The following is a 14,543-nucleotide window of genomic DNA, read 5'->3' as shown; positions in this document are numbered from 1 at the left end:
GCAAATCCTCAAGCTAATCAATTTACTTTAGAGACAATACAACACATTAATCGTCATCATCTATCTCTTCCCCAAATGATGATAATTCGAATAAAAATTAATCTTTTTAGTCAGATAAATTTAGCGTTGATTTAGCAGTAAGAATGGAACTATTCGATTGAGGGCTTAATATCAGTTAAGAAAATCGTTCGTATTTCTGTAGGTTGATTTTGCTTGTTTGTTCAGCTCCCATTTTGGAAAAAGAAATGAAAAGTATAGCTATTTATTACAAAATTGATAAAATAGTACCAATATTTATTTTTAGAATAGAATAAGTTACTCTATGTATAAAATAATAATTATAAATAAATAGGTTAGTAGTCCAATCAAGTAAGTATTAAAAATCTCTCAAATTAAATACAATTAAAATTATATGTGCAGTAACTTGAGGTTTTACTTAAGACTCTTGTTGGTAGATATTATGTAGAAGAATAAACAGTTAAATTCACTACCAATGATCACTTTTCTGACTCATTGGTGGTTGTGAGATATAAGTTATGAAGTTAAACTGTTGGAGTTTCAGCTTATTAAGATAATATATCTCTTCGTAATTTAGATTTTTCAAGAACATTATTTACACTGGTTTCTAAGTCAAGAAATGACTATTTAAGATGCTGAGAAGACTGATAAAAATCAGGAACGTTACTAGAATCTACAGAAAATTGAGTGTAATAATATGATTATCTCTTTTTATGTTTTGTATCAAGGTATGAAAGAATAGAGTAAGTTGGTTGATAAGTTGTTGGTTTGAAATTAAAATTCGTGTTTTACATTTTGTAAAAAATATTCTGAATTACTGTATATATAAGAATTTAATTAAAATAAAATTCAAAAATTTTATGTGTCTTATATTTAAGAGTTAGTCAATATCAGTAAAAACTTTTATAGTAATAATTCTTAACTCTTGTATATACATACTTAAGTAAATTCAATAATAACAAATTTGTATGATCCAAAAATTACTCTTGAGACTCGTTAAATACTATTAGATCTTAAGGAATATTGGCAAATTAATTTATAGCTTGGGTTTTATAATCTATTACAGTAGCATTAGTATAAATGCGCATGCATTTTAAACTGTAATATAATATCAGTTGATTATTTTAGATGTGTGTATGATTTATATAATAATTTGGCAAATTTGTAAAACTAGCTTATATAGCATTAGTTAAATAGTATCTATATATACTTATAGCTTAAAAATTACCATAAAGATCTATTATTTTTGAAGTCTAGGTCATACTCCATTTTATCTGAAATGCGTTTTTGTTTATATATTTTCGTGTAAATTTTTTATTCTTTTATCTAAAAATTTAGTAATAGACAAAGCACAGACAATTATGTGCTAATAGAAATATTGAATATATTCTCACTTTGTTTTCTCTGTTTAATTTAAAAATCAACATATTTGCTTCAATTTGAATTAAATTATAGCAGTTACGATCCAAGTAAAACGTTAAAAGTAGATTAAGACCGATGTAATATTTATTAGTAAAAATATTCCGTCTTGACAAGTGTTCTTCTATAAATCCAGTGAAGTAGCTCATTAATTTCTTTTTTCGCCAAAAAGTTAGAGTTATATTTCTTTAAACTCATCAATTTGATATTGATGCTAGTATTCAACTCTAGAAGATATATGATAGTTAGCTATCCGTAGTATGTTATTCTGATTAGTATCAATTGCCAGTATTTCCTCTTCCAAAGACTAAATAGATGAACTTATGGATTACTATTTTATTCTATTTGATTGGGCATTTACCATTTAAATTTTGTGTATCTTTGACTTGCTTAGATTAGAGATTTAATGAACTCTATGAGTATTACTAGCTGAATTTTAAGTTAATGATATTAACATAGTATCTCTTTATGGAGAGTATTTTGGCAATAGAGAATATTAATGTTAACCTTAAAGATGTTTAGTACTTACTATCTTCAAAGGTAGTAAATTTGGTTATTTGATCTTCATTTTTAGTTTATATATGAATAAATATTAGGTATATAGGTGATTGTTTCATTTTATTGTTTAGTACTCAAAACAAATATATGTAAAATATATTATATAAATATTGATTATATAAATAAGTTTTACATTATATTGCTACCATAAGTAAATATAGACAATATAATTTATATACAGTAGTTAAGAGAATATAAATTATATGTTATTGTTATTTGTTTTATTTAGACCATTCATAAAAGTTAAAACTGTAAAATATTGAATATTAATGTATATAATGTCATTATTAAACAATTATAACAATTTTTCAAAAGAACGATTTTAATTGTAACTGTACTGGTTATTTCATCACTTGCCATTAGTTTCCAATGAATAATTCCAATATATATTATATATGCATCTTTATTTACCTCAATTTCAAATTATTGACCAGTAGAATAAAAACTCTACTTAACAATATATAAAGTTATGCAGCTTAAGAATTAATACTGGGGCGCAATTACAAATTGATAAAAATTACACTCTTAAAATTGATATATAATTTGTATATGTTATTCATAAATATTAAATATTTATGGTTATTGTTTTGTTTACGTTATAGAATATTGTAATAAGAACAGAAAGACAACTTTATATAACAATAAATGTATAGATTAAGCATCTTTTAGTATAATTTACTTTATATACTGAGTTTAAAGTATGTTAGTCACAGTTAACGATATAGCTTTCAGTATCCCTAGATACACATTAAATCTACTAAATTATTTAGGTTTTTTTCAAAAATTATAGGTAATACTATCTTGGTTCAACTTATTATTAATTATAAAAGTAGCGTAATTTTTTATATTATTTATTTTTATCTAAATTAATTAAATATTTTACAATAACAAAAAACTTTGAGTAAAAATTTATTCATTAAATATCAAACTTTACTCATTGAATCGTCTAGAATTGATATTGCTTCTTGATGCTTAATTTATTTTACCTTATCCTTAGATAATTTTTCTTTCAACATTGAAAGCTAAAACTCGATTGTTCCGTCAAAAATTAACTCAGAAAATTCAGCACCCATTTATTTTAAAGTAACTAATATTAATATAACATTATAGCTTATAAAGGATTTAGTTTCTTTGCTTAAGTTATTATATCGAGTATTTATCCGAATAACTAATAAATATAATTATATTTGTTTTTTTAAAGTGTGCTAAAGTGTATACGATTTATATCTTATTATTTGATGACTAAAACCCGACATATATTTAATAAGATAATATCTTAATTACATTCTAACAATAGCCTAGCTTGAAAATAAAAATTATTCTAATATAGGAATTATCAATAATAATGGTTTTTAGATATAATAATTTTAATAAAATAAAAATACTGAATGAACTTATATTAAAATAAAATCCCTTAAATAAAGAACATATAAAATTAAATTTTTAATAATTTATAACTTTTTCAAATTTAATTCTGAACTTCTAGAAAATTTATTGTCCAATGAAGAAATTAATTCATTCAAATCATCTAAATTATATACGTACTTATACAATCCTTCAAATATCCCAACCTCACTCATCACTATCAAGTGAGCTGGGCTCAATAATATTGTTGACGAAAATGGACGAGGTGGACGCCATCATCTGCGGGAACATCTGGCTCGACGGTGCCCTCAGGTACGACAGCCGTTTCATAACGAGCGACTTCTGTGCCTCCAGCTGGTTGAGCCTAGTCGCATCGTCGTTGCAGTTGCTGTCTATCGAGTCCTCGTCTTGGAGGTTTCCCTCCAGCACGCCCAGTTTGAGGAAGCGCTGGTGGAGCCGAAACAGGGTCTGCAGGTTAGATGGCTGCTGCGGCAGAACCGCGGGGATGGTGTCCGCGAGAGCCGACCCAGCAACCGGAGCGAACCTCAGCTTCTTGAGGTCGAAGTAGATGGCGACGGTGGGCGACTGAGGATTGTAGTAGCACTGGACGTTCGAAAGGTACAGGTAGTCGATCTGCCGCTTCTCTATGTCGGGGTAGATCATAGCGTCCGGGGTGTCGATGTAGAGCGACTCGAGGGCTTTCGGGAGCGATACCAGCCTCAGGTTAGTCAGAGGGTCCTTGATCTTCAGGGACACGAGCTTCTGCGCGTGGAAGGCATCTATAATCTGCAGTTTCGTGTTCACAAGCTCAAGGTGCCGTAGCGACGGGATGTTCACAATGAGATGGTTGGACGGCAGGCTGCACTTCACCAGGATCTTTTTGATGTTGGAGAGGTCGCACTGCAGGTACGCACCCGTTACGCACTTGGTGATGATGATCGTTGACGGCTGCTGGAACGGTTCCCCTACATAGGGCCGCATATCTGAGTCGGTCTGCATGGACGAGTACTAGAATTCAATGTCCCCGTACGTCTTGCACATAATCGAATGCTCCACAATTTGAGAGTGAATGCTGTCTGAAATGGAGTACATTCCAGTCTATTGTGAGGACGTAATATTACTCTAAATTAGTGTCATTTTGGAAAAATTGTATATAATATAACATATACTATATTTATATCAGTTTTTATAAATAAGTAGTATGATTAATGTTTTATATTCACAGTAAACAGAATTATAATTAGTTAAATAGATGTTATTTATATATTATAGCAAATAGTATCCATAAGCACTATGAGTTTTAAATTTAATACAGTGTTGAAAAATACTCTATAAATATTATTACGGAAATTATATGATTAATTATAAATAATAAGTTATCATTGCAGGAATATAGTATATACATGTTAAATAATCTAATATCTTTAAATACTATAGAATGAATTGCAAACTTTCAAAATAATACTTAATGCTAGGATAAATCTGGTTAAGCGAAGCTTTATCTTTAATAATTTCTATAATAGAATATTTAATAAAAGAATAGTGTAAAGATAAAATACAATATATAAATATCAGAGGTAAATGATTGAAGCATCCTAGCTACTGGATACCCAAACTACAAATGTTAAAAAATACAAATAAATCTGCATTACTATATTAATATAATTAAATACTAGATAAATTTAATAATACAAATGGATTAATATGATTTAAATAATTACTTTGTATAATAAGTCCTAATCTGATTATAAATGAAACAACAGGTGTAGTCTTAGAATTTCTAATATTATACTTTAAAAACTGTAAATTTGGACGCAGTATTATTCTAAAAGTAAATATTAGCTTAAGGAAAAATTCATTAAATGGCCTTATCAAATCATAAAATGATTTTTCATTCAACACTGTTAAAATCAATGTCAGAATCATATTATGAATATGAATTGCATTTTTCTAAAAATTTATTATAGCTGATCGTCTCCATTTCTGTAATATGCATCGAACTAACAGTGAGCATAACTAATTTAACGTTAATGCTACATGACGGAATACCAAAAAACACCTGAACCAACTCATTACATAAATCAGTATATACTGGAATTGCAGTTTCGCTTCTCTCAATTATTTAAGTATTGAACGAGTTACATTTCTTGCATCTAAATTGAACTTTTCCACTTTCTTCAAACTTATATCCACATTCATCACATTAGATTTCACATGTTACTTAAATTTCAGGGCTAAATGCATAAAATGCATTGATTCGAGTTAATTATTTAACATATGCATCGTTTTCCCCTTCTAAAAGTATACTTTTACGACAAATTGGACATTTGTAATTTCCATTTTCTAGCATTTGATGCCTGCAGACACTATGTAAATAATGGCCACAGTTAAGAGTTATATAAGACATAAAATTTGACTAAATAGAGGCCAAGCAGACTGAACAAGTCATATCAGAACAATTATGGTTTGAATAATTTTGAGTTTTTACGCATATATTACAAGCATCACAATGTACTAATTAATTTGGTAAAGAAACATAGCAACGCTAACATGCTATACAATGCACAGAAGGGCGAACGTCAGGTCCAACATAATCTAACCTTTTACATGGAATACAAAGTTGTGACCTCAAACCAAAAAGCTGACCACAGGATGTACACTATACTGAAAATTTTTATATTTAATTACACTTTCGACATCTAACTTGCTAAACTTTCTCTACATCTATGAGATGATCAAGATCTGCCTCATCATGACAGAATCTGCATCCGTAAAATTTTTCACATAAATAGCAGTATAATTCTGCAGCTGAAACCCGATGTGGGCATCCAATAGTTATTTATGTATACTAACATTAAAAAATTATTTAGTCTATAGGTAGATTAGTCCAATTTGAATCATTCTCAACTTTTGATCGAAGTTCATAATGAGATAAGCTAGGATCATAAATACTAACAGGATAACAATAATAAACTCTCGATAATTCGTGTAATGCCAAAACCTTATCATCATTATTAATAGGGCCGTCTAAGAATTCTCTTAAGTAAATGCGATTTTCCTCTTAATATGTTAACGAATTTTCTTTTAATTTAAATAACCGTGTAATAGCAATTTCAGTATGATGAATATCATCAAATTACTAAGGATTGGGGTACATTTAATAAATATCTATAAAATATGATTATATATTAATATATACTAAATTATGAAATATTACTATTTGTATTATATTAATATTTATATATAATTTATTAAATACTATTAAATGAATTTAAATTACTAAGAGCGGAAACACATCCTCGATTAACTTTAAATTGATGCTTTAACCATTAATGAAGAAGATATTACCAAATATATAGATAACTAGCGTGAATCTCCTCCATCATCTCCATCCTCATCAACATTAACATAAACTACACAACCGCCTATAGATTTGCCTTTTCTCAATCTTAAATCTTTATAACAATAACCAGAATCTACATGTTCATTTTATATTGATGTTCAAAATCAGCTTCATTGGATTCGATCCCCACACTCATTCTATTTAACAAGAAAACCAAATGATGATTACGCACTATAAATCTTTAAAAATATTTTAGCTTAGCTGAAAAGTTTACATTTAACTGTCTATACAGATCCGCATGATGCTGAGATTTTCTCTTTGGGAGTTTTTAATAATTAATAAATGGTTGACTTAGCTATCGTTATTGGGGGAGATGGTAGTGTATTACATGCATCTAGTAAATTTAATTTTAAACCTCCACCAATAGCTGCTGTTAACGGTGGTTCTTTAGGGTTTTTAAGTGTTTTAGGTGCAGATAATTTAATTTAAAAGTTGCTTACTGGGCCACTCAATTTAGTTAGAAGGCGACGTCTCGTTGTGCGCCATAAATAACATTAATTTCTATCCTTAAATGAAATTTATATACATAGAGGTTTTAGTGCCTTTTTAACAAATCTATTAGTATTTGTAAATAATCGTTTTATTGCTAGAATTCAAGCAGATGGTCTTTTAATATCAACTCCAACTGGAAGTACTGCTTATGCGCTTAGTGCAGGTGGAGTACCTGTAAAGTCATCTGTAGACTGTATTCTTTTAACCCCAGTTTGTCCTCATGTAATGAGTAGTAAATAATTAATATTAAGCGATTAAGACGTAATAACAGTAAAAATAGATAGAAATGCACGTGCTTCTGGAACTGCATCTGTGGATGGCCGATAAAATATCGAGATAGCCCCAGGTGAAAGCATTCACATATTTATGCAGAAAGCAGAAGATTCACTATTTACAATATGTGAAGTAGAAGAGAGTGTTGATTTCTTTAAAAGCCTAAGAGACGGGCTTAATTGGAATGTTAGAGTTACACAAAAAGGATTTGGAAGTACAGAATCTAGAACCTATGATATAGGAGATGTAAATAGTGACTGTGAGTGAGAATTTTCAACATTTGCGTAGCAAGATATAATTTATACCGTTTTATTAGGTGCATGCCATGAAAATGACAATATTTTTCTATACATTGCTAAATTAGCTAGAAAGCAAACTATTATACGTTTTAATACTGAGCCACCACCCAATCAATCATCTCAATATCACACTAGTCTCGTACTGGATCAATTTCAATCATATATCATTCTAGATTAAAATAGAAACACTCTAAAATTAAAAAATTTTAAGAAATCTTATCGCCGAACTATCAGGTAAAAAAATTAAATTTACTGCTAATTTCCCCATTTCATTGCATCGAAATCCTATTTATGAAATTTCCAGCAATATCATTTGGCTTTTTAGTAAATATAGCAAATTCTCAAAAATCATATCCATCAATCGAATTCCATTTTCGAAAAGTTTATTTACGACAATTGGACCTTATCAAATTGACGCCATTTATGACCAGTATTTTTTGATTAAAATTAATGCGAAAATGCTAATTTTTGAGATTTTTAGCCAGTTTCTCGAAACGATAGTGCTGGAATTTTTGATTTCTAGGCGGATTATTTTGGCATATATGGTCGTTTTGGATGGGGCAAATTTATCTGAAGTGGGGGTTTGGTGAGTTATATGGCTGGTTTTCGTATGGTTTTCAGCGTATTCAGGGGAAGAGGTTATAAATTTTGTATCATTTTTTATATTATATGGTTAAAATTATAAAATAATATATTAAAGTTCAGATCCACAAAGTTTTAGTAAGTTTCTGGTGTGGGCTATGTCTTGCGTATGGGAGCCAGTGCGATTTACAGGTGCTAGGTATTGTGTCTGAGAAATCAAAGCAGGCTGGAATTTAGTGAAGATACTATGAAATTCTCTTCTAGCGTTCGTTCCGCTCATTAAAATTCTCTACGGAGTCGGTTGGGTAGTTTACAAATTGTTTTTGCTACTTTCTAAACTCAACATAGTTTTTATTGTTAAACGCAGAAGAACGTATGTTAACTTTTAGTGGTTTTTATGGCTCCTCATCAATAATTTTTCTGGAAGACAGGTTTGCTGATCTAGTAGCGCGGTACATTAAAAGGAAGTAGTAAGTATATAATAAATAATATATAATTATTTATAACAAACAATTAATTAAACGCTGGTTAGCCTTATACTAATATCCCAATTTATGTATATTATATATAATTTTCTAAGAATTTAAAAATAGATTTGTAATCTTAGAAACTAAACTGGGTATAATAGTAACTAAATCATATAAATCATTTCATCTGTAATCTTTCCGTTACGTTATGACTATCTAGCATTTCTGATTCATCTGCATATACGTTTGAGTGTTGAGGTTCTACTTCTGCTTGAGCTTAAATTGGGATATCTTTTAAGAATCTAAGCCATTTCTCATTATATCCTTTTTTGTTTGTCTCACTTTCAGAAATGGCGATTCTAAACCAAACCAATATCATACTAACAATTAATACTGGGATTGGGATAACATATGTCATTTTATATGAGAATATTTCTTTTTCTACCTATGAACTAAGCTATGATCCTTAGACAGCCAGTTATTAAACCATAGCAAACACACAATATGCTATACTCATACCTACTGTCCTTGATGTTGTTGGAATCGCTGATACTTATGATGCTAAGTGGCGAGGAACTGAAAATAAGGTTAATGGATATAAAACAACTAATGACATTTGTAAAGGAAATTCTATTAACCAGTAGCAAACACAGAACCCCCAGAAGTTATCGAGCACAAAAATCATAATAATGGCAAATGACAATGAAACTAATCCCAATAAAACCAATAAGACTCTGTTTAAAACTTTTTTCTAAATAAATGGAGTGATAATAGATGATAAAACAGATAAAATGCTTGAACCTGTGAATACAAAAGAAGTAGTTAAAGGAGATAAATTTTTAGTATAAATATAGTATGGCATCATATAGCTTTAACCACTTAAAACTATGTATATTAATATTTACGTAAATATAATTGCAAAAACTGGATTTTTTGTTAAATACAACGGAAATATAGGAAATTTTGCTTTCTTTTCCACAAAATAGAAACAAACCAAGCCTATAATGAATGTAGCCGAGCAAACTCCAACTCCTATCCAAATTTACTATCCAATAAAAGTAAAAAGTAGGCAAAATGAAGTTAAAGCAACAACTAAAGTAAAAGCACCTAGTATATCAAATTTTTACTTTCTATCCAAATCAGTAGGATTCGTATACAAAAGTAAAAGTAATGATGATACGAAATAGCAACCAGAAGCAATGAAAATACAAATTCTCCAACTAGAAAATGAAATAATTACACCGGTTATAAATGGTGACAACAGCTATATAGAATTTGCTATTAAAAGATACATTTATAGGAATTTAAGTGTTTTATCTTATGGTGGAAGAAGACGATTCATTGCATTTCTATTTGATATCATACCTGAAAGAAAAAATCCGGTAAAAAATCGTAATATTACTAAAGTAATAAAATTCTTTGCAAATCCTTAGGTTAGTTCAAAAACAAATGACAGTAAAAGAAGTAATATCATAACTATTACATAACCATATTTATCACCTAACCGTGAAAGTGGTATCGCTGATGCAGCATTTGCTAAGTAAAAAATAGTCAATATCCATTAAGCCTACGTAAGACTTATGTTCAGTTCTTGTTAAATTTATGGTAAAGCTGTACCAATTGCATATGAATCTAAAAATTAACCTATAAATGTAAATATAAAGAATGGAGTCGCTGCTAATACAGTACCATGATGAGGAACTAAAGTCTACGGCTTACGCATTTTTAATTAAATATATTTTTATAATATAATTATTGTACTATAATTTTAAACATATTAACTCTAGTATCATAATATTATTTCTCAGTTCTATTTTTACATAAGTTAAAACATACATAAAATGTGCGCCACCCGGGAGTCGAACCCGGACATACACCTTGGAAGGGTGCCATACTACCGCTATACTAGTGGTGCCTAACATTTATTACTCGATATCATTTATTATGAAATTACAAATCGTAAAAATGAATCTTAATGATTATTTCTAAGCAAAGAAGTCATATAGAACGTTTTAAAGAAGACATAAACCTAGTAACTTAAATTCCATATAATAGCTAGAATATTAGCAATTAAAACTGATAGAACTAGTTTAGTCTCTGAATGAGCTCGAACTGAGTGACTGATATGACTAATTTGCAAAAAAAATCTATCTACCAAATATGTTTTTAGAATTTCAAAGAAATTGAATTTATTGGCCAAATAATTTTCGTATGCAAAGATGTAGTGTTGAATATCAATTTAAATCGAACCACAAAAATGATAAAAATATTAATGATATCTTCCATCTTTATACCAAGAGTTATTAATATATTAAATTATTTAATGTTTACACCTAAAATTATAATCATAATACTAAAATTTCAATCAATCCTGATTGTAAGATTGCTTACTTTTAGTATTTCAAAATTCAACGACACAATTTATTTTGGTTAGTTTACTTTTTAGAATATAAAATAGGTTAGCATATTACTATATATAAATGTTAATATTTAATTAAGATGTTATTAAAGCGTATATTTTACATCGAGGAATATATAATATTGCAGGATTTTGTAATATTAATTTAGTATAAATAATATAAAATAAATCATTTTTTAGAATCTCCAATCTAGTCTAAATAAATTTTAACTAGCTAATCTTACTCAAATACGGTTTAATTTGAGCTGAGTCTCGACATCACATTTTTAATCTGATCTTTATCGTATTTCTGATCTATTTTTGCAAAATTCATCTAATTTTTATGAAGAGTTTCAGTCTAGATACTCGTGATTAATGGGCTATTAAGAATTCTCTAATGGTTTTTTTAAGGAGAAGGTGTTAACATTATTGTTTTAAACTGACTAGATGAATTTTAAGAGGATACAGAGGCATTTTATGGAGACAATTAAATAGTTTACCCGAATACATCTATCTTTGGAGAACTTGGTACTTCATTATTAAACCTAGTCATTTTTTATTACAGTACATCATTATTCCCAATAGCTATATATGAATTTTCAAAATTAGAAGAATTTCCTTACTATAATATTTATTATTACTAATTTTATAAATTATCGTCTTCATCAATATCTTTTGCTGTTTACACTAATTATAGCGAAGACCTATTTCGTCGACTTTGGCCTTATGATAATATGCTAGAATTATCAGAAAGTAATGACTAATTTACCCCAGTATTATTTTCTCCAGAACTTGAATTACTCAACAGCCTCTATGATTTACACATAATATCTTTACACTATTCTATACCAATACTTTCTTCTTATTTATACTGAGTTTCCTGTTAGTTTGTCTTGAAATTATCAGTTTCTTGTTATTGCTTAATGATTTAATTATTTTCTTCTGATTTAAGAGGTTATTTTCCCATAAGAATAGTATTCAGTTAAGAGTTAAGATATTGCTTTTAAGATTTTTCTTCTTCAAAATTTTAACCAATTGACTTTCTTTGAATAATTTGTCCAAATACATCAACTTTTGGTGAATTTAGGACTGTCTAGTCTAAATTTTAATATAGGAATTTTTGCACATTAGATTAGATTTTTTGGTCTATATTTTCTTAATTTAAATATTTATCATCTTTAATGCTATTGGATTTGAAAGAATAATCAGACTAATTTTTATGCATGATATTTGATGAAATTGTAAGTTATTATTGCTCAGTTGACTAAGGTATAATAATTTTATTCTATTAGTTTTACAATTATAGTGGCTCTTAATCATTTTCTTCACTTTGTAATTATTATTTCTGAAATTTTTATTATTAGGAAATACCTTATTATAATTATTATTAACCATCTTCCTGGTGATCACGTGTTTAATATAAATTAGACTACAATAATTATTGTGGAGATTGCTGAATAGAATTTTTCTATTATTTACTATTATATTACTCGGAATTTTGAACTCCACCATTAGTTAAAGAATTGTAAACTAGTTCTGTTTTTCTACCTATAAAACTCTAAGAAAAATAAGAAGTTGATTCGTCGCTCTGAGAAGTCATACTTTAATTTAATAATGAAAAACTCTTTTCTATCGCCTATAAATCTAAATTCTATTAATATATATTATCTTCTTAATTATTTTCCTTAAGAACAGATTATAATTAGTTCTAAGAAATTTTTGCTTTTCTTAAAACTACTTCTCCGAGATCCTTAGATGGAGATGTAATATTTTAGTTTTTATTCTAAGTTAACCCTAATTTACTTAGTGTAAGCTTCTGACTATCTAAGTTTTTACATTTTTCATTTGTTTTATTTATAATCTAGTTTATTTATGATTCACATTATAGTTTTTAAGTATCAGGTTTATACAAATAACTAATTGGTGTATTTTATTATTGCTTAGAATATATTGCATGTTTCTCAATAATTTACTAAATTTCCTCGTCTTCAATATCGATAGAGCTGATAGCTGACCCAATTATATGAAGTATCTTCTCATCTGCAATTACAGAAGTCTTAATTCTATTTTAATCAATATTCTAATTTATAGGTGTAGATTTTTTCTACTTAATATTTATTTTCTATGCTAATCGTAGACTTCCTTCTACCTATTTGTCTGCATTTAGTAAATCTTTTGATCTGCAAATTGAACTGGTCAGTAAACTATCCAAATCCGAACATCCCATATTGCTAACTTTTTGTTAAATTAGTTTATATAATAGCTAGCTTAACTCATGAGAAGACAACTTAGATAATGACTACCTATTTAATACCTCTCCATCTCCTAATTGGACTCCAAATTGGGTACCTAGTAACTCCTAGTAACTCCTTCTTTTCATTCTAGCCTCTTCCAAACTTATATTATCTGTTGCAGTTACTACGTTCAGTTTGAGCTATAGCAGTTAATGCTATTAAATCAAAGTAGTAGATTGCATTTTTAATTCTCTTTTTATATTATATTTCGTATAAATATTATATATTCTAAAAATGAAAATATTAATTTTTGCGTATTAATAAGCGGATGATATTGAACTAATATGTTCAGCTGACTTTCTACGCTAAAATGGATATATAGTAGTTATTTATGCATAAACAACACCGATTACACTTTCTCATGGTACAGTTTTGATTCCTGATACAACTTTTATTCCTCCTATTTGTGATGCAATTTTACTACCAGGTGGCCAAGGGTTTAAACAATTAATAAAAAATTCTGTTGCAAAATAACTTTTTTAATAGTACCACTTGTAATCAAAGTATATTTTTACTATTTCATCTGCTTCTGCGTTAGTTTAATGGAAAATTTGGCATCAAATTCCAGTGTGCACGTACCCTGGTCTTGAAGTGCAGGGTGCAGTATACTAAAATTAATAAGTTGTTGTTGGGGGAAAATATATATGCGGAAGGGGAATCGGTGGTATAATTGAATTTTTAGAATAAATACATAAAAAATTCACCAAAAGCAACCAATTTTGACTCCAATTTCCCGGATCAGGATTAGCAAACGGTCAAATATTTCTAGATCAATAGGATCATCTTAATCGAAGCTAATAAGCTAAATCATCTATTATATATCATCAACAGATAAAGTTAGTTCAAAAAGCGATGCACAACTAATGAAATGCTCTATCGTTAATACCCCTATTTAGTTGACATCAAATACATAGAAAAGAAAATCATTTGGGTGCGTTAACTTTTAATTCTGTACATAATCAAGCTGGCTTGTAG

The 14,543-nt window shown here is 28.5% G+C and overlaps 9 protein-coding genes and 1 non-coding gene across 10 annotated transcripts; 2 read left to right on the top strand and 8 right to left on the bottom strand. All coding sequences in view use genetic code 6, as the record gives it.

Annotated features, from left to right (window-relative positions):
• Positions 1-497: 497 nt before the first annotated feature.
• Positions 498-812, bottom strand: SS50377_21920 (uncharacterized protein; the record flags this gene model as incomplete). Its single annotated transcript, XM_067905813.1, has 1 exon — positions 498-812. The coding sequence occupies one exon, from the start codon at positions 810-812 to the stop codon at positions 498-500; it is 315 nt and encodes a 104-aa protein (XP_067767130.1).
• Positions 813-1,582: 770 nt separating this feature from the next.
• Positions 1,583-2,005, bottom strand: SS50377_21919 (uncharacterized protein; the record flags this gene model as incomplete). Its single annotated transcript, XM_067905812.1, has 1 exon — positions 1,583-2,005. One exon carries the CDS (start codon positions 2,003-2,005, stop codon positions 1,583-1,585), a length of 423 nt encoding a protein of 140 aa, XP_067767129.1.
• Positions 2,006-3,567: 1,562 nt separating this feature from the next.
• SS50377_21918 (uncharacterized protein) lies at positions 3,568-4,497 on the bottom strand (the record flags this gene model as incomplete). The annotated part of the gene is made up of 1 exon (XM_067905811.1): positions 3,568-4,497. One exon carries the CDS (start codon positions 4,495-4,497, stop codon positions 3,568-3,570), a length of 930 nt encoding a protein of 309 aa, XP_067767128.1.
• Positions 4,498-5,251: 754 nt separating this feature from the next.
• Positions 5,252-6,517, bottom strand: SS50377_21917 (CHY zinc finger domain-containing protein; the record flags this gene model as incomplete). The annotated part of the gene is made up of 1 exon (XM_067905810.1): positions 5,252-6,517. One exon carries the CDS (start codon positions 6,515-6,517, stop codon positions 5,252-5,254), a length of 1,266 nt encoding a protein of 421 aa, XP_067767127.1.
• Positions 6,518-6,565: 48 nt separating this feature from the next.
• On the top strand, positions 6,566-7,795 carry SS50377_21916 (ATP-NAD kinase family protein; the record flags this gene model as incomplete). The annotated part of the gene is made up of 1 exon (XM_067905809.1): positions 6,566-7,795. The coding sequence occupies one exon, from the start codon at positions 6,566-6,568 to the stop codon at positions 7,793-7,795; it is 1,230 nt and encodes a 409-aa protein (XP_067767126.1).
• A 733-nt stretch (positions 7,796-8,528) lies between these two features.
• Positions 8,529-8,867, bottom strand: SS50377_21915 (uncharacterized protein; the record flags this gene model as incomplete). The annotated part of the gene is made up of 1 exon (XM_067905808.1): positions 8,529-8,867. The coding sequence occupies one exon, from the start codon at positions 8,865-8,867 to the stop codon at positions 8,529-8,531; it is 339 nt and encodes a 112-aa protein (XP_067767125.1).
• Positions 8,868-9,054: 187 nt separating this feature from the next.
• Positions 9,055-10,599, bottom strand: SS50377_21914 (Major facilitator superfamily protein; the record flags this gene model as incomplete). Its single annotated transcript, XM_067905807.1, has 1 exon — positions 9,055-10,599. One exon carries the CDS (start codon positions 10,597-10,599, stop codon positions 9,055-9,057), a length of 1,545 nt encoding a protein of 514 aa, XP_067767124.1.
• Positions 10,600-10,720: 121 nt separating this feature from the next.
• SS50377_t20017 lies at positions 10,721-10,791 on the bottom strand. The gene has a single exon. It is a non-coding gene; the product is annotated as a tRNA-Gly (tRNA).
• A 673-nt stretch (positions 10,792-11,464) lies between these two features.
• SS50377_21913 (uncharacterized protein) lies at positions 11,465-13,750 on the bottom strand (the record flags this gene model as incomplete). The annotated part of the gene is made up of 1 exon (XM_067905806.1): positions 11,465-13,750. The coding sequence occupies one exon, from the start codon at positions 13,748-13,750 to the stop codon at positions 11,465-11,467; it is 2,286 nt and encodes a 761-aa protein (XP_067767123.1).
• A 52-nt stretch (positions 13,751-13,802) lies between these two features.
• SS50377_21912 (Protein deglycase) lies at positions 13,803-14,291 on the top strand (the record flags this gene model as incomplete). Its single annotated transcript, XM_067905805.1, has 1 exon — positions 13,803-14,291. One exon carries the CDS (start codon positions 13,803-13,805, stop codon positions 14,289-14,291), a length of 489 nt encoding a protein of 162 aa, XP_067767122.1.
• Positions 14,292-14,543: the final 252 nt, after the last annotated feature.

This window comes from Spironucleus salmonicida, chromosome 2, assembly GCF_000497125.1.
Source record: "Spironucleus salmonicida strain ATCC 50377 chromosome 2, whole genome shotgun sequence".
Taxonomy (NCBI): Eukaryota; Fornicata; order Diplomonadida; family Hexamitidae; genus Spironucleus; species Spironucleus salmonicida.
The sequence above is the reverse complement of the archived record's forward strand: the minus strand, read 5'-3'. Positions and strand labels throughout refer to the sequence as shown.